Below are 25144 nucleotides of genomic sequence, written 5' to 3'. Positions count from 1 at the left end.
TACTAATTTGGTAATGTTTTGTTACAGCCTGAAGGGATGCGTTTGGCAAAAACTATAACATCAGTTACCTTAGAGCCAGAAGTTAAAGGAAAAGGTCTGTATTAATTTGTTTCCTTGTTGGACTCTTTATACTTTCTTCGGGGGGGGGGGGGGGGGGGGGTGTTATAGGTTTTAGACATTTACTTTACTTTTATTTCATTAGAAAATGTGAAATTTTATTTTTATGTTTTTAGGGGCACAAAGATAGAAATAGCAGATAACATACAAGTTGTGTGTTATGGGGAGCCTGCCATTTAGAATAAAAACATAATCATAAAACTCCCACAGCCAATTACCCAATTTAAAGGAAATAATCTTGACTTGTTAGGGAGTAGACTGTCATTTTGTTAGCAAAATCCCATTGTCTTGCATTGTCTTATCATCTCTGTGGCCTATTAGGGACAGATATGTAGATATGCAGGGGTAGGCTTGTGAAGTCTGCAGTGGAAACCTCTTGATTTTCAGAGTTAATATACAGGAAAACAGGAATAAATAAATATTGAAAATAACAGAAGAAATAACAAATTTGTCACAAAGGTATTTTTAGCACTTATTATTAAGCATTTTATATTGCGATCTCATCATGTTTCTTGTCCCATTAAAGGAACATGAAACCCACATTTTTTCTTTCATGATTTAGAAAGAGCGTGCAATTTTAAACAACTTTCTAATTTACTTATATTATCTAATTTGCTTCATGCTCTTGATATCCTTTGCTGAAAAGCATATCTTGATAGGGTCAGTAGCTGCTGATTGGTGGCTGCACATAGATGCCTTGTGTGATTGGTTCATCCATGTGCATTGCTATTTCTTCAACAAAGGATATCTAAACAATAAAGCAAAATAGATAACAGAAGTAAACTGGAAAGTTGTTTAAAATTGTATTCTCTATCTGAATCATGAAATAAATGTTTTGGGTTGCATTCTATTGGCTGATTGGAACAGCCAATAGAATGCAAGCGTAATCTGATTGGCTGATTGGATCAGCCAATCGGATTGAACTTCAATCTGATTGGCTGATTGAATCAGCCAATCAGATTTTTCCTACCTTAATTCCGATTGGCTGATAGAATCCTATTAGCCAATCGGAATTTGAGGGACGCCATCTTGGATGATGTCCCTTAAAGGAACCTTCATTCGTCTTTAGTCCGTTGGGGAAGGAGGATGTTCCGCGTCGGCGAGATGAAGATGGATCCGGAAGACAGAAGATGGAAGATGCCGCTTGGAAGAAGACATCGCCCGGATGGAGGAACTCTTCTTTCCCTCTTGGGTCAAGACTTCTACCGGATGGAGAACCACATCGCCCGGATTGGATGAAGACTTTGGCTCGGCTGAGTAAAGACGACTCAAGGTAGGGAGATCTTCAGGGGGTTAGTGATAGGTTTGTTTTAAGGGGGTTTGGGTGGGTTAGAATAGGGGTATGTGGGTTGTGGGTTGTAATGTTGGGGGGGTATTGTATTTTCTTTTACAGGTAAAAGAGCTGATTACTTTGGGGCAATGCCCCGCAAAAAGCCCTTTTAAAGGCTGGTAATAGAGCTGATTACTTTTGTAATTTAGAATAGGGTAGGGAATTTTTTTATTTTGGAGGGCTTTTTTATTTTATTAGGGGGCTTAGATTAGGTGTAATTAGATTAAAATTCTTGTAATATTTTTTTATTTTTTATAATTTAGTGTTTGTTTGTTTTTGTATTATAGATTAGTTTATTTAATTGTATTTTAGTTTAGCTAATTGTAGGTAATTTATTTAATTAATTTAATGATAGTGTAGTGTTAGGTTTAATTGTAACTTAGGTTAGGATTTATTTTACAGGTAATTTTGTAAGTATTTTAACTAGGTAGCTATTATATAGTTAACTATTTAATAGCTATTATACCTAGTTAAAATAAATACAAAGTTGCCTGTAAAATAAATATAAATCCTAAAATAGATACAATGTAATTATTAGTTATATTGTAGCTATATTAGGGTGTATTTTATAGGTAAGTATTTAGTTTTAAATAGGATTAATTTATTTAATTATAGGAATATTATTTTGTTTAATTTAAATTATATTTATGTTAGGGGGTGTTAGGGTTAGACTTAGGTTTAGGGGTTAATACATTTATTATAGTAGCGGTGATGTTGCGGGCGGGAGATTAGGGGTTAATAATTGTAGGTAGGTGGCGGCGATGTTAGGGAGGGCAGATTAGGGGTTAATACAATTTATTATAGTGTTTGCGAGGTGGGAGTGCGGCGGTTTAGGGGTTAATACATTTATTATAGTGGCGGCGAGGTCCGGTCAGAAGATTAGGGGTTAATAATTATAGTTAGGTAGTAGCGACGTTGGGGGGGGGCAGATTAGGGGTTAATAAATATAATGTAGGTGTCAGCGGTGTTAGGGGCAGCAGATTAGGGGTTCATAGGTATAATGTAGGTGGCGGCGGTGTCCGGTCGGCAGATTAGGGGGTTAAAATTTTTTATTATAGTGGCAGCGATGTGGGGGGCCTCGTTTTAGGGGTACATAGGTAGTTTATGGGTGTTAGTGTACTTTGTAGCACAGTAGTTAAGAGCTTTATATTCCTGCATTAGCAAATAAAGCTCTTAACTACTGACTTTTTTTGTCGGTAGGAGTCTTGTCGGTAGAGGGTCTACCGCTCACTTCTTCCAAGACTCCAAATACCGGCGTTAGGAAGATCCCATAGAAAAGATAGGATACGCAATTGGCATAAGGGGATCTGCGGTAGCCTGGAGTCGCGGCTGACTCTAAATACCAGCGGGCGGTAAAAAGCAGCGTTAGGACCCCTTAACGCTGCTTTTGGCGGCTAACGCCAAACTCTGAAATTATTTACATACTATTTGTTCAGTTATAACACAAATGGTTGTAAAACCTTCTTTGAGATATACTTTATTTAGAAATAACTGACATGCATGGTATTTTTGGTAAATAGATGGCTAATATTCCCGACAGGGAAGGGGTTAATTAGCTAGCAAGGGTAATACTTTTGTAGTGTAGGTATTACCCTTCCACCTAACACCTCCCACTAAACCGATCCCTACTTAATCCCTGCCAACCCCTCCCATGGTCACCACAATTTTAGGTACTGGCAGGCAGTCTGTCAACATGCAGTTTTAGTGCTTTTTAATTTTTATATTGCACTTCAACCCTCCCACCTTCCTGATCCCTCCTAAACAGCTCTCTCACACTACCCCTTCTCACTAGTAGCAGACATACAAGCTGTCTGCCAGTACCCAGTTTATATAGTAAATTTTTAAATTTGTTACAAATGTATTTTATTTTTTTTTAAATATTTATTTTTTATTTTTTGAGGTTTTGTATAATATACATAAGATATAAAACATAAACCGCCTTTTGGTACTAGAGAATGATACAAATACAATTGAACAACATATTTCAATGATTATACAAATCACAATAGATAGGCAGATGAAACCTCGGTTTTATAATAGATTATCGGAAGTGTCTGACCTATTGAAATCTTAAGTTTTAGGCCAAATGGCTTGTGGATATAGCAAATAACTGGAGGTCAGATAGATAGCTCTTTATGAGCTGCAAGAAGAGAAGGAGTGGGTATACGTTATGGGGGGGGGGGGGGATTTCAGCGGCTAAGCACCGCTATCAATATGAGGGGAGGGTTGGAGGGCGGAGCCATAAGTATAAACACATATATATATATCTTCAGTCAGACATCATAAAAGATATAAGATATAGTGGGACCTCTTAAAAAATGTTATTAGAGAATTAGTTATATGAGATAATGTCGGTGAAGGTTTTACTCCAATTGACATGTTGGTGTGTCTAGGTGTCCATAGGGGAATGCGTCAGCAGGGGTTAGCATTATATACATAGGTTAGTGACTGATATGGACGCATATTAAAATATTAAGGAGATTTCAAAACATATGGGTTTACTATATAACTAGTAGGCTATGTGCTGTAATGATAGCCCTAACCATGTGCCTACGTAATAATTAATAAACTTAAATATACATAGGTGGGGTGTCAAAAATAGCGATACAGAAGGTCTTCAATAATATACATGTTCTGATACAGAGTTATAAAACATATTAGATTAAGGGTAAACTCCAGCAGGATATGCCCAACTAATCTACCTAAATCAGCAGTATTTGCTTATGTATGGAACCTATTGCACTAGTATATCATCAAGGCCAGTTAACAGATAATAATTAATATATAAACACATTGTACATACTACCTAATCGTTCTGTTGAGTTAATAAACGTGAATAACATACACATTATTTTGTCTGAGGGTCATATTGAACTAGTGCTCTGAATATCATAATCTACAGCCATCAGTACCATCTTAGTCAGAGGTGGTAAAGGTTAGACACGTACAAAACATAAAACCCCCTTCAGAATTAGCATATATTCCATAGTAATGTAGAACCCTGTTATAAATACACTCAGAACTTCATGTGCTTTATATGTCCCTGTCAATACTTAGGTCCCATATTAGGAGATAAAATTTGATATAAGAAGCAGCCTTTACTCCTCTAATGACAGACCTTGGTTCAGCTAAGGAAAGGTAGCCATACACATAAATGAATATAGAGCTGTTTACCTGAAGCTCCACACTTATATACGAAACAGACTTAGTCCTGACCTGGTTACAGGTACCATGTAACTAATGTTGTCTAATACAGGCTATTCAACAATTTGCACATTGTGTATGATGTATAGCTATTTAAGGAAATTATGTCTATAGTACCGCTTAAGCAAATATGTTATGTTATGTATGCAGAGCATGAATGGTTGCTGTTAGATAACAACTACTACTGAAATACTATATTATACTGCTCTGGCTGTAAGCAACACATTCCAAATTTTAATATAATAGAGTAAACCTGCCTAGCTTAGGAACCCCAGTTTGCTGATTACTAGCAATAAGGATACAACCTACATGTGCTATTCAGTAGCATCTCAGATATACATAAGTTAATACATGACATCGCAGTGTTAAAGGAGCTGTCATTATATTAATATACAATAGCTAGTTAATATAGTACAGCAAAGTTAATTATCACATATACAAAGTGAGGCTATAGTGTATTAGAAGGAAACACTGGCATGTTTAGTTCAAAAACAGTTTGTTAGTGATACATTATCAATCACACAAATTCAATACTGCTCAATATGATATTCTGCTATAGGTAAGACCATTTATGCAACTAGCTAACGTAGCAATATAGACAGTTTAGTGCTAACACCAATGCTGCTAGACACTTTTGGGTATTAGCGTCGTCTTGAACAATGTCATACATGCAGATAATGTGTATAATTGTAGTGCAATGAAAAGTTCTACCGATTATGTCTCCCCGGGTCCCATATTAGGTCTCTGTCCCTTTGTTGGAGCACGTGGCTAGAGTTCGGTATGGGCCAAATCAAGTGGTGTAACTCGTATGGTATCCAAACATTTAACACCACGTCGTATGTGCATTCAAGGAGATTGTAGCGATGTGCACTATGGATATAGTAACAAACATCGGAAATAATGAGCTGTAGGGACTGCTGCTCAGGTTGTATCCCCAACCGGGTCTCGGTATATAGTGTCCCAATGGACGGGACCTTCGGGACTGAGGTAGATCTGCTTCCCCAATCATGATCGAACTTGGTAATGAGGGTATGGGCTGTGGATGTCAGATACCCTGTCTGGGTTGTTCCTTTCCTCTGTATCTGGAGCGTCTCCAAATGAACTGCGCTGTGCTGCTCAGGCAGGGACCAATCTGCCGCTGCAGGGATGCTCGCTGCGGCTGTAATAATGCCAGAGAGAACCGGTTCACAGCAAGGCAACGTTAAGTCTCCCAAAACCTTGGTGCAATTACACACCTGAGGGGATGAGTAAGGTATCGCACTCGGACAATCCCGTAATATCTCTATCTGTGCACCTTCAGGTCTCTCGCTAGTTATGGCGGTGCTGGATGGTCTTTTCATCGTCGATCACAGTGTGGCTTACATATCAAGGAAGCAGCATGTCATCTGTCTATCCAGGTCTTGTAGCAGGGTATATAAAAGCTCACGGTCATGCTGCATTTTGCAAGGAGCCTCAGGTTGCGACTGGAGATAGTAGTAGAAAGAGTAGGCCCAAACAGATCCCTCGGGTATAAATCGTGTATCGCTGAGTCAGGCACGTAGACTGGTTTTGGCAGGCTATCCTTCACTTAAGCACAGATTAGCAGCTGTCCATACGTAGAATTAGATCAATTTTTGCTTAGAATATAAACTTATTTCCTAGCTTAGGCCTAGGAGCTCAATAAAAGCACATCTATCTGCTCCGGCTGCTGGCTCCGCCCCCATAAATGTATTTTTTAATAATACATTTTTTTCCTGTACTAAGAATTTCCCTTCACCCTCTATCCCTCCCTCTAATTCATAAGAACCCCCTTCCCCTGTCATTACCCTTTTCTGTGGCGTAGGGAACCCTTCATGCACCTCCCTCACCCGCCTCCCTCCTTCCCCTCCACACCACCCAAGGCATCACCGCTAGCCGATACTGATAGTAACACAGAGCGCCATTGTCTATATTGGAGAGCTGCCATCATATGGTAAAGGGAGAACAATCAGTTTTTCTTTACCATATGAAGGCAGATGCCTTCTGCCCCTGGCTGCAGTCTCCAATTTTAAACCACAGCATGCACCAGAGTGTTGGATGTAGGTACGCTGGGCAAAGTACTGTGTGACGTAGTGCCTACGTCCAATTGGCTTAAGGGGTTAAGATGCCGATGATACTGTAAATCTTATATTTAGAGATGACTAATTCGTAAATTTCTAACAGATGGAGTGCAACAAGAGAATGTCCCAGCGGTTGACGCACAGGAAATTGTACCCCGTACAGAGGTTGACACAATAATTACCATCCAAGGTGAGATTAATATAGGTCTAGATTTAGTCAAGCACATTTATAAAACTAATCTTTTTTGGGGGAAAAAAACTCTTTGCAACTTAAAAATTGCAGAATTCATAAAGATTTGTAGCTGCCCTTACTCATAAACGAAAGTTAAAAATGCAGATTGTTTGTAATCAATGATGCTAGCTTTACAAAAAAAAAAACTTCAAACCATAACAAAAAGCTGTAACAAAAATATAAAAGAAAAACTCAAGACAATCTCTTCAGCATTGAAATATCATGTATATACAGTATATATATATATATATATATATATATATATATATATATATATATATATATATATATGTGTGTGTGTGTATATATGTATGTATTTATATGTCTATGTGTGTATTTACAGACATGCATGCACATATAAACATAAATACATATGTATACAAGTCAAATAGCTGAAAACATGGAAAGTCATATTTATGCAAAAATCATATTTTTTAAAGTGTTTAACTGTGTATTTACTGTAAATATTTCACATTCCAATTTTCTTCACATTGGCGAACATGTCCTAAGTAAATCGATATTCCTATATATATTTGTATATATTTATTTATATAGGTATAGATATATATTTTGCCAAAAAAAGTCAGCTATATATATAAATATTTATTTAAGAATAAATAGAACATAGACTTCTATGTGAAGAACATTGGAATGAGAAATATACATATTTCGTATAAGGTTAGCGCACTTGAGTAAACATGATTGAGTTTGTACTGGAGTAAGAGTGTTAGATTTTTTTGCACTTTTCACACTCCATTGAAGTCTATTGGGGAATATGTGAACACATTCATGATATTCAAATTTCGTCTTTTTGCGTGTTTCAGGTTAGCGCTTGTGAAAAAACGTTTTACTTTCAACTTGTAATATAAGTGCTAACCAACGAGCACAAAAAGCTTACTTCTAGCAAATTTAATGAGTGAGCAGGAGTGATAATTTGCATTCCACTCATAATCCATTCCATATGTGTGTAAAATCTGAATATATGTATATGTGAAGGAAATGTATCTAGTGTTTGCAGTTGGTTTGTTGGTCCCATGACAATAAAAGAGGATTATACATGTTTTATATTGAACGTCAGGGCATCACTTTTATAAAATCAGAAAAGGGGTTACACATTTAGGAGACATGTTTGATATGCCTAGTTTAGATACATAGGGCTCCATTTATAAAGCTGTGGATGCAAATTAGGAGACCGAGCAATGCAGGCTTGTGTGAGCGAGCCTAAAAAACTAGTTAAGTAGCTGCAGTCTTAAGACTGCTGCTACTTAACCTCTCTGCCACTTCAAAGTTGGTGGAATTTAAATCATCCTTGTTGGATACTGAGCAGGGGGCAAGGCTTAACAAGCAATCACTTGTGCAATGATAACTGCAGCCTGCTAATGCTGCCCACTCACCGCCATGTTTCATAAATGGGTGCCATAGATTTCTGTTATGGTTTGTTAAGCACTCTCAAGCATCTCTTGGATTCATTATAGTCATAAGTACTTTTTTATTCTCTCAGGGACCCCAATAAGTAGAATGGTGGAAGATGCCATTGATGGCTCCAATTTGAATCATCTGATTATTGTGCCAATTGGATGTGGAGAGCAGAACATGATGACTATGTCACCCAGTGTAATAGCCACAGTTTACCTTGATAGCACTGGGCAGTGGGAGAGAATCAATGTCAACCGTAGACAAGAGGCTATTAATCATATAAAGACAGGTGAGTATGGTTTAGGACACCAAACAGACAACAACTATTAAGGTAACCCTCCAAAATTACTGTCACTAACAATATTTCAGCTCAAGTATTTGCTTCTTTTTTTTCAAGGTTATGTTCGACAAATGGCTTATCGAAAATCAGACAACTCTTATGCAGCCTGGATGGAGAGACCATCCAGTACATGGTAACTTTGACCCCTCATCTTCATTTTGGACATGTTTTCTCTGCTTATTATACAAATTTAATTCCTTTATTTCATATTGAAACTCATGCCTAAATTCTTTGTTTTTGGTTTGTTTGTTTTTTGGTACCTCATCTTTCATTTGCTTTTTATTCTAGGCTTACCGCATATGTTGTTAAAGTGTTCGCTTTGGCTCAGCCCCTGGCAGACATTGAGAGTGGTGTATTGTGTGGGGCTGTCAAGTGGCTTATTCTTGAAAAGCAGAAACCAGATGGACTGTTTAAAGAGGATGCACCTGTTATACATAAAGAGATGACCGTATGTGATTTATACAGATACACAAAAGTGTTTTTACTGAATAATGTTTTTTTTTTTTATTTACTTAATTTTATTTAAGAAGTCAAGAAGAATTAGTAATCTTTGATGTATTTTAGTGGGTTTTAATATAAAAATTGTAGAATTGTTTGAATACTGACTCTTTTGGGAAAGCTTTTAAAGGGACAGTTTACACCAGAATTTTTATTGTTTTAAAAGATAGATGATCTCTTTATTACCCATTGCCTAGTTTTGCATAACCAACACAGTTATTTAAATACACTTTTTACCTCTGTGATTATCTTGTATCTAAGCCTCTGCAAACTAACCCCCCCCCCCCACCCTCCGATTTCAGTTCTTTTGGCAGACATGCATTTTAGCCAATCAGTGCTGGCTCCTAGGAACTCCATGTGCATGAGCACAGTGTTATCTACATGACGCACATGAACTAACACCCTCTAGTGGTAAAAAACTGTAAAACTGTAGAACTTAGCATATGAACTTCCTTGGTTTAGCTTTCAACTAAGAATACCAAAAGAACAATGCAAAATTGGTGATAAAAGTAAATTGGAAAATTGTTTAAAATTACATGCCCTATCTGAATCACGAAAGTTTATTTTAGACTAGACTGTCCCTTTAAGTTTAAGTTTACGAAAAATAAGGTTCATAAAGAGCAGAGACATCACAAAGTGTGATCTGGTTGGAATAGTAGAGTACCAATGCAGAGCAATGCAAGTAATTGTAAAGTATTTGGAGATTTATAAGTGGATACTTTAAGTATGTAACAGCAACATAGGGTTCTTTATCCTGCGCAAGTGAAGACATGGACTTTACAAAATCCTCCAATCACATAGGTACCACACAAACGTCCACAGCGCTGGTACAAAATTCTATATTCTATATTATGTAACGTCTGTGTGATATAATATAGAAGAATTTTGTACCAGCGCTGTGGACGTTTGTGTGGTACCTATGAGATTTATGGATATAAGTGGATATAGCATTTCTTTTGTAAATCAGAGTCCAGATTTTCAGTTTAATCCTAGAGGATGCCAGGATCCACTTTAGGATTGCAGAAAGAAACAGTCAATGGATAGAAACTACAGAAGGTGATTCTAGAAGAATTATTTCAGTGGTTTGGTCTGTGTATAGTCAGGTTCTTGGCTAGTCAGGTCAGTGGAGGCCGAATTATGAAACTAATGCTATAGTGGATAAATGATAAATTATTAATATAAATGTTCCTTGTCTGAGGAAGAAATGTATTCTGTATGTAATTGTTTTCAAAAACTGACAGTTGATTGGATATGCAAATAAGTCAATAATATAACCTCAACCAGTCTTAGAATTTAAAGGGAGAGTCTACTCCAGAATTGATGTTGTTTAAAAAAATAGATAATTCTTTTATTACCCATTACCCAGTTTTGCATAACCAACACGGTTATATAATTATACTTTTTAACTCTGTGATTACCTTGTATCTAAGCTTCTGCAGACTTCCCCCTTATTTCACTTCTTATGATAGACTTGTATTTTAGCCAATCAGCGCTGACTCATAAATAACTCCACGGGAGTGAGAACAATGTCATTTATATGGCACACATAGACTAGCAGTGTCTAACTGTAAAAGACTCTCAAAATGCACTGAAATAACTGTTGGCCTTCAAGAGATTAGAAATAAGCATATGATTATTTATTGAGGCTTTAGCACACATACGAGAAAATAATAATATTTGAGGAATCAGAATAGGACCAAATGAATACAAACTCACGCTGTATGCCGACGATGTCTTGGTTTCCATGACATCGCCAGTCAGATCTCTCCCACATTTAATGACAGAATTTACAAAATTTGGCAAACTCTTAAACTTCTCAATAAACCCACAGAAGTCTGAAATTCTTAACATCAATATCAATAATGAACAATTTAAGAACCTAAAAGATCTTTGCTCATACAAACTTCAACAACATAAGATTAGATACCTAGGCATAGACTTAAAATCCCAAAACTAATCAATTATTTCAACATAATTATATTCCCATGCTAAATAAGCTTAAAAATGACTTCCGACTTTGACAGGGAAAACCCTTAACTTGGTGGGGTAGAATCCAAGCCGTCAAAATGACCACACTCCCACAAATATTAAATATTCTCCAAACGGTCCCTATACATCTTTCTAAGCTATTCCTGTCCCAATTACAGTCAGAAATTAACACATTTATTTGGGGGAAAGTTAAACCCTGGATAAACAAAGTGACCATGCATAGACCTTTAGGGGAGGGAGGCATTGGGGTGCCAAATATAGAGAGATATTATAATGCAGTAACTCTCCAGCGTGTATTAAATTGGAACGGTAAAGTGGAAAATAAGGCATGGTCTACAATTGATTCCTATCTTCTACAAGTGACATCATTGGGGGCACTATGTTGGGTTTCACCTCACACGCGACCAATTCTAGCCAGAACCTCTATGCTATATACACATATATTTGAAAGTTGGGACCTTTTGATGGACTCGCAAATGGTATTTCCTCTAGGGTCTCACCCCTTTCACCCATTTCCTATAATGCAGAATTTCTTGGAGGGTTTGAACCTAATAAAAACATCCGAGGTGAACTGGGATACACAATACAGTTTCTAAAATTAACAGTGAATGGTAGACTAAGGCACAGAAATGAGATGGGGGAGATTGCGGGAGAAAACTACTCATCGTGGTTAAAACACGCGCAACTAAGCCATCTGATCCATAATTCCAAATATAAGACAGATCTGATGAGATCTCCTACAAAATGTGTCTGCTGGATTTATATCTGTCAGGTACTCTGTCCATAGCCAGACAAATACTGGAAGATACATTAATTAATAATCTCCCTTCATACACCCTAATCTGGCAGAAGGAACTGGATGTTCCTATCACTAAAGAGGACTGGGAAAATATGTTTCACAACACTCACAAATCCTCAGCTTCACCAAAAACCTTAGAAATTAACCATAAAATATTGACACGTTGGTATCTGATTCCAAATCGTTTAAGGCACATATACACTAATGCCGATGATAGGTGTTGGAGGGGGTGTGGTCGGAAGGGTACTATGTCGCATATCTGGTGGCAATGTGATAGGATAAGACCATTTTGGACACAAATAGAGAAAGACTTCCAAAAAATAATAGGAGACTCTTTTATATTAAACCCTTTGACTGCGATATTAAACCATAGACCACCGAATTTTTGCAAAATTAGAGGGAACCTTTTGCTGATAGGACTAAATAGTGCTAGGAACCTGATAGTAGAGAAATGGAAGTCTGTTGTAATCCCCTCCAGAAATGAATGGATACAAAACACAACAACACTTCTTTCCCATGAAGAGTATGTTTATTATAGAAAGGGGATTCTAACAAGATTTTACGACATCAGGTTTTACTGGGTCTCCTTCCTGGGTACTATAGATGAGCGGACAATAGATTACAATGCTCCATCTGCCCTGACTCAAATATAACGGACGTTTCTGGTTGTGTGCTTTCTTCTCCACCCTTGGATTCTACCTAATCCTCCCCCCACCTCACCCTTCCTCTCCTTCCTTCCCTTTATTACATACTCTTAATATGCCTTTTACAGCAAATACCTAAAGAATATATGACTAGATCTATTATGGTAGTAACATTGTTGAATGTTTTTCTTTTTCCTTTTTCTTTCTGTTAACAGTTGTTTATTTGAACTTATCTGAAGATATACATTTTTGATCTTTCATTTTTCTTATAACCTAAGAGGAATTATAAGATAGATGCCTTACTGGTTTGTCAAACCAGAGGAACTGTAAGGACTAATTCTTGGACTGTTAAAGGATTATCAGTTCCTGGCGGACAATATATACTTGGGAAAGTGTTTATGTAAAATAACTTGTAATATCTATGTGTTTGTATGAAAAAAAATTGAAACTTGAATAAAAAATAGTACTCAGAACTGTCTCATTGTTTAAGGCTATCATTCAGAATGATTATTTCTTATATTAAACAGGGTGGACTCCAAGGATCTAATGAGCCTGATGTTGCCCTCACAGCTTTTGTGCTCATTGCTTTGCTGGAAAGTCAGAAATCTTGTGTTGCACATGTCAATGTAAGTAGTATATTCATAGAGTTAAAACTTACTCTCTTCATACATAAAGGAAATTGATTTCACAGGCAGATGTATATCTTCCTAATATGGAACAAGATTAACTGATTTTGAAAAGACAACTATCCATTTTCTCAGTTTGTTATTTAAATACCCAAAGCAAACTAGGGGCTAGATAATGAGTGGAGCTCTATTTATCGCTCCTGCTTATGGGCTAACTCCGCTAGAAGTAAGCTTTCTGCGCTCGTCTGGGTAGTGCGTGTATTACAAGATGAAAATAAAAGGTTTTTGTACGAGCGGTAGCAAAAAAACAAACTTTTAATATGGCAACCACATTAACGTATCTCCCCATAGACTTCAATGTAGCGTGAAAAGTGGAAAAAAAGTATTAATATAATTTTAAATGTGGATATTCCATCTAATTATGAACGTTTTAAAACAAAAGTAACATTAGAAAACTGGAAATAAAATTACTCAATTTTAATGGATTTTCATTCTTATCAACATTTAATTGTCCAAAACGAATGTACACTTTCAGCACATTTGCCCATCCCTAGTGTTTATATGTGTATGTGTGTCTGTAAATTAATATATATGCACATGAATACATAATACATATTTGCACACATCTATATATATATATATATATATATATATAATTATATAAAGAGAAAATAACTCATTGTGTAGTTAATTTACAAATCTAGACAAGTCAGAAGTCTTGCTTTTACCACATAAAACCTCTGAATACATTGTTTCAAATGCAGCAAAGGATTCTGGGTAAGATATGCAAATAAGGTTCACAATGATTTACTTTTTTACCTAAGCCTGCTTTAACGCAGAATTCCCTTTACACCATAGCATCGCTGTGTAAACAGCTTTTAAGCTTAGCTAGGGTTAGTACAGTGATTCAGACCAATCCCAGCACTGCTGTTTCGTGATTTTTGCCACTCATCAGCTTGGGAGTAGGTTAAATCACTGCTAGGTAAAGTTGATTTTTGATTTTCGCCTCCCCATAATTTTAAATGTTGTTGTAAAGGGAATTCTGCGTTAAAGCAGGCTAAAGTAAAAAAGTGAGTCATTGTGGACCTAATTTGCATATCTTACCCAGAATACATTGCTGGATTGGAAACAATGTATTCAGAGGTTTTCTGTGGTAAAAGCAAGACTTTTGACTTGTCTAGATTTGTAAATGAACTACACAATGAGTTATTTTCTCTACATTTTGTGTTTAATGGAGGATTTTAAACTCACTTTTCGCCTCCACATAATTTTAATTGTTGTTGTAATTATATATATATATATATATATATATATATATATATATATATATATATATGTATACACTCACCGGCAACTTTATTAGGTACACCTTGCTAGTACCAGGTTGGACCCCCTTTTGCCTTCAGAACTGCCTTAATTTTTCATGGCATAGATTCAACAAGGTTAGGGGTTTGAAACATTCCTCAGAAATTTTGGTCCATAATGACATGATAGCATCACGCAGTTGTATCAGATTTGTAGGCTGCACATCCATGCTTCGAATCTCCCTTTTCACCACATCCCAAAGGTGCTCTGTTGGATTGAGATCTGGTGACTGTGGCCATTGGAGTACAGTGAACTCATTGTTATGTTCAAGAAACCAGTTTGAGATGATTTGAACTTTGTGACATGGTTCATTATCCTTCTGGAAGTAGTCATCAGAAGATGAGTACACTGTAGTCATTAAGGGATGGACATGGTCAGCAACAATAATCAGGTAGGCCAGGGCATTTAAACAATGCTCAATTTGTACTAAGGGGCCCAAAGTGTGCCAAGAAAATATCTCCCACACCATTACACCAACACCAGCTTCAACCATTGGTACAAGGCAGGTTGGATCCATGCTTTCATGTTGTTTACGCCAAAATCTGACCCTACCATCTGAATGTCGCAGCTGAAATCGAGACTCATCAGACCAGGCAACATTTTTCCAATCTTTTATCCAATTTTGGTGAGCCTGTGTGACGAGTGGTTATTTAAGTTACTGTTGCCTTTTGAGTTACTGTTGCCTTTCTATCATTTTGAACCTGTCTGCCCATTCTCCTCTGATCTCTGTCATCAACAAGGCATTTTTGTCCACACAACTGCCGCTCACTGTTTTTGGACCATTCTCTGTAAACCCTAGAGATGGTTATGCGTGAAAATCCCAGTAGATCAGCAGTTTTTTAAATTTTTAGACTAGCTCATCTGGCACCAACAACTATGTAACTTAAATCCCCGTTCTTCCACATTCTGATGCTCGGTTAGAACTTCAGCAAGTCATCTTCACCACGTCTACATGCCTAAATGCATTGGGTTACTGCCGTGTAATTGGCTGATTAGCAATTTGTGTTACCAAGCAATTGAACAGGTGAACCTAATTAAGTGGCCGGTGAGTGTATATATATATATATATATATATATATATATACATACAAACTGTTCATGGGAAGTGGCACACACCATCCAATCAACCGCCTGGTGCACTGCTTTACGTGTAGATATGCAAAGGCCCAGTATCCCAAACCTGGCCAAGGATAAATGGTTATACTGATAAAGTAGGCAGCACAGTGTTAAATGCAAAAAAGCCTTTTAATCCACAATGAGGGAAAAGCAAGTAGGGCCTTAACACATAACGTTTTGATTCTGGCTAGAACCTTTCTCAAATGGAGGCCGTAACAGACATAATCAGTGCCACAACAAACCCAAGCTTATATAACCAAATAAGTGAAATAATAAAGAGAAAATCATACCAGGTGTCACATATCAACACACCACATCCAGAGAGAGCATGCCACAAATACGGAAGGCGCCAAAAGCAAAACTAGGCTGTAATCGATGCGGTAACTGTGTCACATGCAATAGCATGATGACTGGCAATAGTTTCCATCATCCGCACACTAACAGGAAATACACCATCAAACACAGATTGATGTGCACCTCGGAATTTGTGGTTTACTCTATTATTTGTCCGTGTTCCCTATATTACATAGGACAAATTGTGATTATTTTTAGGGAGCGACTGGCGAAGCACAAGTCAGCGATTTGTCAGTCTATTGATAAAGGCCGGTCAGAACAACCTGTCACTAGACATTTCCTGCAAGCGGGCCATGCCATATAATCACTAAGGACCATTCTTATTGACAATGTTCCTCGACCAAGACGTTGGGGTGACAGGACATTGACCCTGTTACGCCTTGAGGCAAAATGGATTTACAATCTGGATACAGTAGCCCCAAAGGGCCTCAACACTATGATTGACTTTGGCTGTTGGTACAAGTGATGCTTTGGACTGCGGGAACCCCCTCTAATTTTTTTTATAAGTTTCTATCTACTCCATAGGTCCTGAAGCCCTATGTAAATGTCAACACCTTTATAATGATGATGGACATATAGTCTGGTCGGGTATGACATTGATACCATGGGTATAGATTGTCTCCAATCTGTCTCTAATGCAGCATACGTTTATGTAAATCAATGATCCTGCTTTAGTGATTGTGCTATGTATTTTGTCTGCTTTTGGAAAAGATTGTGTTTTTACTATTGTATAATATTGTATTTTTGATTGATAGCTCTGTTTTATCTGGTTTACCCGGTGCCTATCAGCGCACACTTTCCCGTGATTTTGAGCACTGTTCTACAGTGTTGACACCGTTACCATGACTACTCACCTACTGCATGTGTTCACACCGGCAGTTGTGGTGACGTCATTGGTCGGCACGGCGGTGCCTTCCGTGTTTGTGGCGTGTTCTCTCTGGATGCAGTGTGTTGATGGGTGACACCATCATTATGGGGTAAGGCCCTACTTGTTTTTCCCTCATTTTTTTGCATTTGACACTGTGCTGCCTGCTTTATCAGCATTACCATTTATCCTTGGTCAGGTTTGGGATACTGGGACTTTGCACACAGACACACACACACACATATATATATATATATATATATATATATATATACTGTATATATATATATATATATATATATATATAAATATATATATATATATATGCACATATTCATATACATATTTAGACATGTATATGTATGTATCTCTATGTTAAAGCCCTTTGTCTGCCTTTTTTTCCCTAACACCTGAGACCTCGTATCTTTGAGCCCTTATAACTATTTTATGCATTTTTAAAAAAAATTTTGTTATTAAATACTGTTATTATTGAGTGTATCTGTACTTTTAAATTTATTTTTGATAAAGCTCTAAAATCCCGATATCCCGGTATGCTTTAAATTAAATTGCACTCAAGCAAAAGCTTTACTTTAAACTTGCAATACGTGGTACTTCAGACATGTGCAAACGCCCGCCATAAACCTCTTTTCGCTCGCACGCAATAGTTAGAAACCCACAAGTAATCTAGCCCTAAATTGGTAACAAAAACACCAGTTCTATCATCTCTAAGAACATTTCTTTGTTAATCCTTGTTTTCATTCCTAGAACCTTGTAAGCAGCATTAACAGGGCATCATCCTTCCTCTTGGACCAGTACCCATTCCTCAAAAAACAATATTCCATTGCAGTCACCTCATATGCACTTGCCATGGCTGGGAAACTGAGGGACACAAATTTACTGATGTCAGTAGCTAAAGGTAATGACGTCTTTGACGGCATAACACGAAAACTGCTCACATAAGTATTCTCTACATATATAAAGTTCCAAGTTCTGCTTTTCTTTAAAATATAACATACAGAACAAGCACAGCATCATCCTACACAATATCATCTTGGTCATCACTCACATAGTGTATACTATAAAGAGAGCTACAAATGATACTAAAGTGTAAAGCAATGAACCCACAAACACCATTAAACTATATCCACACAGAAGAAGTGTTCAGCCTCTAATACTTAATATTCCTATAAATAAACACTTAATAATGCTAGACTTCCACCCATTTATAGCAGTCAAATACTGAAGACTTGTGCAATCATTCTCTATGGAAAAAGGTATTTTCTTCACAAATAAAACACAAATAAGTGATGGTCCATAAGTGAGCCTTTAAAAAAAATATGTGTACATGGGAAATAAACCACATGCTGATAGGTGAAAGCTCATAATCAGCCACTTCTTTGCAGTAGTATACAGAATAGAGTTTCTAGAACCCCCTTTCCCCCTCCCCCATACACACAAATAACAGATCAGTGTGGGGACCATTCTCCATCCCACATTTAGCTTATTACTTTATTCGGATGACTTGAGCATTCTCTACATACCAGTCCCAATATCTTACTTTTTATGACCTGTGTTGTCCCTATTCTTCAACCTTTAATTCTTCCTTTTCTCTTACCTCCTTTTTTGTCTCCAGATAAGACTCACTGGCCTACAGAGGGCTCCCGATTTATCTCACTGGAAGGTACATCTTATGCCCTCCTTTGCCTCCTCCGCATGAAGCAGTATGATGTAACAGGCCCCATTGTTCGCTGGCTCACTGAGTCACGATATTATGGAGATATTTGGGGATCCACCCAAGTGAGTGACAACCACTTAGATTTTGACTCTTGTTTTAAAGCAAGATTTTACAAATTGTGTTGTTAATGCTGTATTTTTTCCTTCATGTTTTCTCTTACATCACAGAATCTAATTGTTTTTTTAGGCTACTATTGTGATGTTCCAAGCTTTGGCCCAATATCAGATTGATCTGCCAGGTACTAATGAGATCGATTTGGATGTCTCCCTTCATCTCCCTGAGAGACAACAGCCACTATCATATCGCATCAATCTTGGAAATGCTTTATTGGCACGTTCTGCTGAGGTAAAGCTTGTGTTTAACAACAAAGCCAATGTATATACAAAGTAAACAGGGGGCACTATAATACACATAATACTTTAAGTAAAAGAAAAATCCCCATATCAAATCCAGAAGAATAATCAAAGTCACTAGGGCAGCTCCTCTTCTTAAGGTGCAGGAAAACCAAAATGTATCTACAAGGTAAAGACAAAAGGGCACCTCATGTTGTAGACTGTATAATTTATGAAACAGATAAAAAATCCCACATGGGTCACTCACAAGTAATATGGCGCTATATAGATGAAAAGTGCAAATAGTCAGGCTGGATGTCGCAGTTATCAGCCAGTTAGCTGGCTGATGTTCCTGGCAACAACCTCCAGGAGAATTCCTCCTTGGTCACAATAATTCCCTGGCCAGGGCATCAGCCAACTGGTGGCTGCCACATCCAGCCTACTTTTTTGCACTATCCATCTATATAGTGTCATCTTACTTGTGAGTGACCCATTTGGGATTTTTTTTTTTATAGGTTTCATAAATCATATAGTTTACACCATAAGGCCCTCTTTTGTTTCCTATATAAATCCACAAAGGGCGTTCATGGAGGGTGCTGAGTGCCAAAAGAATATGAGGAAATAGTAATGGAAAAGAAGCACCTATAGCAGCACTCGCTTGTAGAGTGAATGTGGCGGTAGAGACCCCTACAATTAAAATATAAATTTTAATAACAATGAACACATAAAAACCCGTAGGAGACGGATAACATAAACAACATAAAGTGTTAAAAACGACACAAAAAGGGACACCTACATATAATAACCTGAGGATGGTAATATTACTAGTAATCCAACACTGGGATGTTGGATTACTAGATTTGGCACCCCCAAACCTGTATATGTAGAGATTATAAACTATATTTGGAAGGGACACTGTCCCAAATACTTATGAGAGGGTTAAATACCCCAATAGGAGGTACCTTATATTGAACCCTGAATAAAAGGCCTAATCGGAGTGTGGAACAATTTTCACACAAACGGATTATACTAACCTATATGTACAATTATATACACTAAGTCAACAGGGACACGGTTCCTTAAAGTGAAGGTCGATTTGGATGAATTAGTGCCCGGTTTTTAATAAACCTATTAAAAACAAGGGCACTTTAATTCATCAAAATTAACATTTCATTCCTTTTCTTCAAAAACTTACCTTTTAAACCTGACAGCCGCTGCAGCACTACCTCCGCCCATCGCAAGCCCTCTTTGCGGGTCCAAAATGACGAATCCGGCTTCCTCCAAACACGGCATTGCATCAGGCCATGATCCCCCGGGGGGGAAAGCCGTGTTTGGAGGATGCCGGATTAATCATTTCTGACGTAAGACGAGGCTTCCGACGGCCAGGGGAATCACTGGAGCGACTTTCAGGATTAAAAGGTAAGTTTTTGAAGAAAAGAAGTGAAATGTCAATTTTGATGAGTTAAAGTGCCTTTGTTTTTAATAGGTTTATTAAAAGCCGGGCACTAATTCATCCAAATTGACCTTCACTTTAATACACATAGAAAGAGCAGGCCAGTAGGAAATACCCAGAGTCAGACCCAGAAAACTTTGCCTAATTCCTAATTCCCAGGAAAATATTAAAACAACATAACAATTAATAATATATAAGGGATAAGCCCACAGCTAGTACCATAAATAGTTAGTTTTAGAGAGCAAGAGTATTAGGCTAATTTAAACAATGTATGTGAAACAAATTTCACACATAAAGATTGTATAGTAGGTGGCGCTCTGTTGTTTTAATGATGTTTACTGTAATGAGGAGGCTGCAGCTACTGTATATATGTGCAATAAAAAAGCTGGAAATGTGTATATGAGATGAAAAGGATGGAACTGCATGTGATAAGCAAACTGTCAGTGATTTGTGGGTCGCAGACCTTCATGAAGCTTTGTATGAAATTGGGATGGCATTATTTGCATTTATCACTATATATTTTTTTTACAGACTAAGGCAAACAAAGCTTTTGTGGTACAAGCGAAAGGAAAAGGACAAGGCACATTAACAGTGAGTTTATCCTTAATCTGAAATATATTTTATAATCTATACGTAATATAAACACATTTAAATAATAATAAATATAAATTACTACACACAATCCCTCCATGGCCACAAATATAATGGATACACTTCATGATTATTTATGATTAGAAACCAACAGGCCCATGGAGCCTGTGAATTTACTTGAAAATCCAAAACTATTATATTCTTACTTAAATGACAAGAAGTTTTACAATAGGTGTATTTGTCCCAACCGTTCCTCCTAGAAAACTGTTTTACAAATTTTTATAGACCATTGTCTCTTGGGGGGACACTTATATAAATTACTTTTGAATTGCCTATCCAGGTTTCTGAATATTATTGCAGTGGAATTTTACAATCTGCATATAAAATGTTGCCAGGATCCCCATACCTGTTATGAACTATTGTCTATTAAAAGGACATTAAACACCAAATACATGTTATTAGCATAATATTTAGGTTAATCCCAGCCTCCCTCTAGTCATGGGTGTCACCATGTTGAAATCTAGCTTTTACTGTATCCCAGTGCTCATGTGTTTGCACATGTGCAGCAACTCTCCTTCAGATATCTACAGTAAAACCTATGTTCCAAAATGGCGTCACCCACAATTAGAGAAAGGTGCATGAAGTGTATTTAATGTTTAAACATGCTTACTTTTTTTCCATTGTCAGGGTAGATTTGATTTTGAATAATGTATCTAAAAAACTCCAAGTAGGATTTAAATGAAAGAGTATGGAATGCAATCTAACCCCATTTACACTTACACCAACTGTTGCCATGACAAAAGTGTAGGCCTTGACACCAATAGTGAGAGTTAATGATCCTAACACAGTGGCTGCTTTTAATGATACTATTGTGTTGCTAATGATGTAATTTACACTACAGGTGACCACAGTGTATCACGCCCTTGTAACAGAGAAGGAAAGACAATGCAATAACTTTGATCTGTCTGTGACAGTAAAAGATGAACCAGATCGTAAGTGTCTGTACCAGTTTGTCTGTGTATTGTTATTTTTCACTTTATTTCAGAGGTTTGTGTCTCAGGTTTACTATTTTTCTCTTCAAAGATAAAAGACCAGAAGGGGCTAAGTCAACCGTATCTATAACATTATGTGTCAAGTAAGTGATGCTCTTCCATAGTGATCATAACTTTTTACCTTAATCGTAATCCAAAGCACTTATTACAACTCTTTGGTGTATAACTCTTCTGCCTTTTTTATCCAGACACCTTAAACCTTATGATGCGACTATGTCTATCATCGATATTACCATGATGACTGGTTTCTCTCCTGATATTGATGCACTTAATAAGGTCAGTGTGAAACATTACAATTTGTCTAATAAAAGAATTTAAGTTGTATCTGCAGTAAGGTGTAAGGGATATCTGCACCTTCTGAGAATTAAAATAAGGTAAACCTGTCTATGGTAACTTATACTCTGATTACTATCTTTACCTACAGCTATCAAAGGGAGTGGACAGATACATCTCTAAATTTGAGTTCAACAAAGGAGTTAACGGTTCTCTTGTTATTTATGTAGATAAGGTAAAGTATATATATCAGTATCACATCCTCCCTCAATGCCATCTTCTGCTTGTACACGCTCATTATTATCTTTCTCCTATGAATTTCCCTCCCTCATTTCTAATTCTGATATCATTAAAAAGACATTCTAAAAAATATGTTTATCCCTATATTTGGTAATGGGGTCATTTGAAATGTGTTAATTAAAATCCATTCATCCTGCATTTCCTATGTGAAATGACTTTATGGCATCTAGTAGCAACTAGACAGCAGATTCAGCTTAAATAAAGTAGCTAACACTACTGCTACAAGCCAGTAGCAGTACAAACAATTATTGTTTTAAATGTATTTATTTTTAATGGAATTAGGGTTGCCAAGAACAAAAGTGAAGTTTACATATTTATTGACTGACAAATGAATACATCAACTGACAAGGGCATTGCTAGATTACTATGGAGTAGTGTAAATCTGAAGCCCTTTTCACCTACAGAGAATTATTTTCTGTCTATAGAGGAATTAAATTAACCAGATGAACAAATCAGCTAATTTTTTGCGACATGCTTTTGTTTTGTTTTTTGTTTTTAAATTAAAATAACTTTTTTTATTGTTCTTGGACAAAGTCAACAAATATGTTAAGTTCTTTGTGTTTTACCCTTCTCAGAGTCCAAATGCACATGTTTGCTCCAAAATGTATTTTTCTTTGTTTACTAGGTAAACACTATTAAACTCATATGATAAAGTGCTTAAACTCTAGGGTTCACATGTTTTCCTAGGGTGATGGATTTTCACTGGACAGTTCTAATTTTTACACTCAAGGTTTAGCTCATATATGTTTGTTTATGTATGTGTTGAATAATCTTCATTCTCTCATTTATTTTATCCTACATTGAGGTCAATTACTATTCTTTAGAAAAACGTATCTAATTATTTAGCTACCAATATCCCCATAGACTTTAATCATGGTTTTCTATTGAAAACCATTAGATATGTTTTTCTAAAAGTGATTGACTCCATGCTCTATGTTTTTGCATAGCCATTTAACTATAATAAAAAAAAAAGATTCTCATAATAAGAAGGATACTCCTTTTAATATATCATATTCACACTGTAGAGAAGAAAGAGGGTAAAGTAGACTAATAGAAAGACTTCTAAAAAGACTTCTAAAAATAAAAGCAATATATTTAAATGTTATCTACAATTGTTAAAATTATGCATTTAAACAAAGAGATTCATCTTAGTCATGATATTAAAATGCTTATATTAGTATATTGGACACCTTAAAAAAGTAAAATGTTAGTGTCATCACTTTTGTTTTCTTATCACTCAATTAATTCACACCTCATTTTCTATAATTTGGCCTCATGTCTTTAAATTATTTGTTATTAAGTTCACTATATGACTCCCATTGTCACGTTCTTTTCACATTTCTCCTCAGCTTAAATTATATTGATATTATACTTGCTATTCATATTCACAGAACCCCTCATCCCTATAGATCAGTTCAGTGTCTCCTCCCTCATTAACTTCCAATGCTTCCCTTACATACAGTTCATCTGGTATGTCTCTAAATATCTCCCTTTTTAGATCCACATTAACTATATAACCCCCTGATCCATCAATTTTCTTCTCTCTCCCCTCAGATCTCTCACAAAGAGGAGGAATGTTTGAAGGTTTATGCCAACCAGATCTTTGCAGTGGGTCTCATTCAGCCTGCTGCTATCACAGTGTATGACTATTACACTCCAGGTTAGTGACCATGATGAGTATCACATCTTTTTTAGTGCCTTGAGTTCAATATATAGAATACTTTATGCTTTGGGAAATCCCAAGAGCCAGTGAGCTACAACTCTTACTCCTGGCTTCTAATTTTTTTAATCAGTCTACACATGCCAACGTGCCAGTGGAATCCAGATTAATGCAGGAAAAAGTGTAAATTTGTTCACTAAAGATACAACATAGAAACTGTAATAGGCACCATGTCCTCTGAGTCTGACACATTTCATGCACAAAGAGTTCACTTCAAGATAACAAGCTACAAGCAAGGGGATATATAGGAGATGGTACAGACTAATGTAATGTACAAACAAATGAATGTTAGGAAACAATGAAGGTAATTGAAAGGGTTAATCAATGTTAACTCTTAGTATACTCCACAGGATCATAACACGTGATGAGGACATGTGGAAATCATCCTTAAATATTTTACAAAGCAAAGCTTTGTAAATTATCTCATTCCAAATATATCTGTCAACTACAGTTTTAACACTTTTGTTTTCCTTAACAGAAAGCCGCTGCACTAAATTCTATCATGTGGATAAGCAAAGTGCGTTACTGGGCAAGATATGCAAGGATGAAGTGTGTCGTTGTGCTGAGGGTAAGACATAGGGCAATGAAGAGACTGGATGTTCTATAGATATGAGACATAAGTTAAAGTAACAAGTTGTATAGAAAGTTAAATATTCAGTAGTATAAAATGTAGGCCATAGAATAGGTAACGTGAGACTTGCTGATGCGTAGTTAG

At 36.6% G+C, this 25144-nt stretch overlaps 1 protein-coding gene across 1 annotated transcript in view; it reads left to right on the top strand.

Annotated features, from left to right (window-relative positions):
- Positions 1–25144, top strand: part of LOC128663756 (A.superbus venom factor 1) — an 82214-nt gene that overhangs the window by 50389 nt on the left and 6681 nt on the right. The window contains exons 22-37 of the mRNA XM_053718242.1: positions 28–94; positions 6833–6919; positions 8463–8666; positions 8775–8850; positions 9006–9165; positions 13175–13273; positions 17739–17889; positions 18607–18770; positions 18895–19053; positions 21025–21084; positions 21986–22076; positions 22168–22219; positions 22325–22412; positions 22561–22644; positions 24264–24369; positions 24908–24997. Of these exons, the coding sequence (XP_053574217.1) occupies positions 28–94; positions 6833–6919; positions 8463–8666; positions 8775–8850; positions 9006–9165; positions 13175–13273; positions 17739–17889; positions 18607–18770; positions 18895–19053; positions 21025–21084; positions 21986–22076; positions 22168–22219; positions 22325–22412; positions 22561–22644; positions 24264–24369; positions 24908–24997 (1738 nt within the window). The remainder of the gene's footprint in view (positions 1–27; positions 95–6832; positions 6920–8462; positions 8667–8774; positions 8851–9005; positions 9166–13174; positions 13274–17738; positions 17890–18606; positions 18771–18894; positions 19054–21024; positions 21085–21985; positions 22077–22167; positions 22220–22324; positions 22413–22560; positions 22645–24263; positions 24370–24907; positions 24998–25144) is intronic.

The sequence above is a fragment of the Bombina bombina genome, chromosome 6, assembly GCF_027579735.1.
Source record: "Bombina bombina isolate aBomBom1 chromosome 6, aBomBom1.pri, whole genome shotgun sequence".
NCBI lineage: Eukaryota > Metazoa > Chordata > Amphibia > Anura > Bombinatoridae > Bombina > Bombina bombina.
This window is presented reverse-complemented; position numbering and strand designations above follow the sequence as displayed.